This window comes from Sphaeroforma arctica, assembly GCF_001186125.1.
Source record: "Sphaeroforma arctica JP610 unplaced genomic scaffold supercont1.5425, whole genome shotgun sequence".
Classification (NCBI taxonomy): domain Eukaryota; class Ichthyosporea; order Ichthyophonida; genus Sphaeroforma; species Sphaeroforma arctica.
The window spans coordinates 51-1,976 of NW_014035133.1; the positions used below are offsets into that span (position 1 = coordinate 51).

Below are 1,926 nucleotides of genomic sequence, written 5' to 3' on the forward strand. Positions count from 1 at the left end.
TATATGTGTGTGTGTATGTTTGCGCGTCTCTGTGTGTGTGTGTATGTTTGCGCGTCTGTGTGTATGTGTGTATGTTTGCGCGTCTGTGTGTGTATGTTTTTATGTGTGTGTGTGTTTGTTTGCGTGTGTGTGTGTGTGTGTGCTTATGTATGGGTTGGGTTGGGGAAGTGTATCTTTAATAATGTGTTTTCATACATGTGTACACTTGTATGGATATATGCACATACGTATTGACGTACTTACCAAATATCCACAAACTGATGTACGATGCGTATATAAGCGAATGCTCATCCGCATGTATTTACGTAGGTACGTGCACATATATCTAGCACATACGTTTTTTATTATGTTCTGATATATAGCTGTCGAAACTTTAAGTGTAACCCATTAAACTGCTCAGAAATGTTTGTTCTCCGTTTTGACATAAGTGCACAATCTACGTATAGATATCAAAAGACAACGATTGCTCTCTAGCAACATAAATCTCTTGATCTATTGACGAAGTGTTGCATTGCCTCCTCAACCTTTCGACTCACAGATACTTGGGTGGACTAAACATTCGAATGATAGATGTTGACGCGTTCGAAGGGCTGACAGAGCTGACCCACATTGATCTGAACAGCAACGAGCTCAAGGAAATTCCCGATAGTCTCTTCTACTCCAGTTATCTAAAAAACATGTAAGTGAATGTCATAAGTTTCGAAGAAATTGATACTATGAAGGTTTCGACATTTGAAGTTTGCGCAAAACGTGCTGCGGTGGGCGAATGGTTGACAAATTGATCTCTACGAGACTACCATCAGCATTTACACGGCCAAAAAGCATGACATCACACAATGTTGTCTTTGAACTGTTTAGTGATGTATTACAGAGATGCTGGATACAAGCATGCAAGATAAGGAGTGGCCCAGTGTGAGATACATATAAGTTTAAATGTACATGCACGGTAAAAAACCAGTCAGAGCAAATATCGGAGTTGGCATAACACAAAATTCACATCCGAATACACACTACATTCTACCTATGTAAAAACGCTTAAGTGCCACACTGTCGTTTCGTGGTTCGATTGTGAATACTCGTCTATATGTTTGCTTCTACTTTGGTGATTCAATTTTTGGGCATGACTTTGTTTCTATATATCAGCGTTTGAGCCTGAAACAAAAGTGATACTGAACAGATGGTTGGCGTATGTTTCTTTAAATGCCAAGATATTTATTAATGTGTACATACAATGAAAACGTATCCGGTATTCATCTGCAAATACTCGTCACTATAGTAGCTTCTTTTCAAAAATCGAGGACTATATGGTTTTCAAAACTGAAATTTTCCGCTTCCGTAAATTTGTTGGTAGGCGCCTTGTCCGTGATAATTACACCTGAGACCAGCCTCAAGAAGAGATATGCTACCTGTCATGAATATATTTGTCTCATGTGGTCATTGTGAACTATTTTCTTGACGGATGTAGAATTGCCGTTTAATCGTGACAGTGAAAATTCACATGGCTCTACACCTTTTACATTTATTTCGTTAAAAGGAACTCCACTAATGTGACCAGGCAACCCTTGCTTTAATCTCATTTCAGAAATTTAGGGTATAATCGCCTCCTGGCGGTGCCACCGAATTTTATAGATAGCGTGAGTGATAATACTGTATTTATCAAATTGGACCTGGAGAAGAACTTCTTGCAAAATTTGCCGTATCTGAGCAATGCGAATCGTGTGGTCGATCTGACACTTTCGGGAAACCCTGTGCAGACGTTGCAGTACAACGACTTGTCTGGATACACGTCACTGCAGGAGCTCAAAATCGAGCGAATGGGTCTGAAGCGGATATGTAAGTGATATATATATATATATATATATATATATATGTATATGTATATGTATATATATGTATATAGTATATGTTTATTGTATTATGTATATG

The 1,926-nt window shown here is 38.4% G+C and overlaps 1 protein-coding gene across 1 annotated transcript; it reads left to right on the forward strand.

Moving 5' to 3' along the window:
* Positions 1-541: 541 nt before the first annotated feature.
* Positions 542-1,833, forward strand: SARC_14984 (hypothetical protein; the record flags this gene model as incomplete). Its single annotated transcript, XM_014290884.1, has 2 exons — positions 542-679; positions 1,583-1,833. Coding segments are annotated over exons 1-2 (367 nt in total), but the record flags the coding sequence as incomplete, so codon positions are not given.
* Between the last annotated feature and the right edge of the window lie 93 nt (positions 1,834-1,926).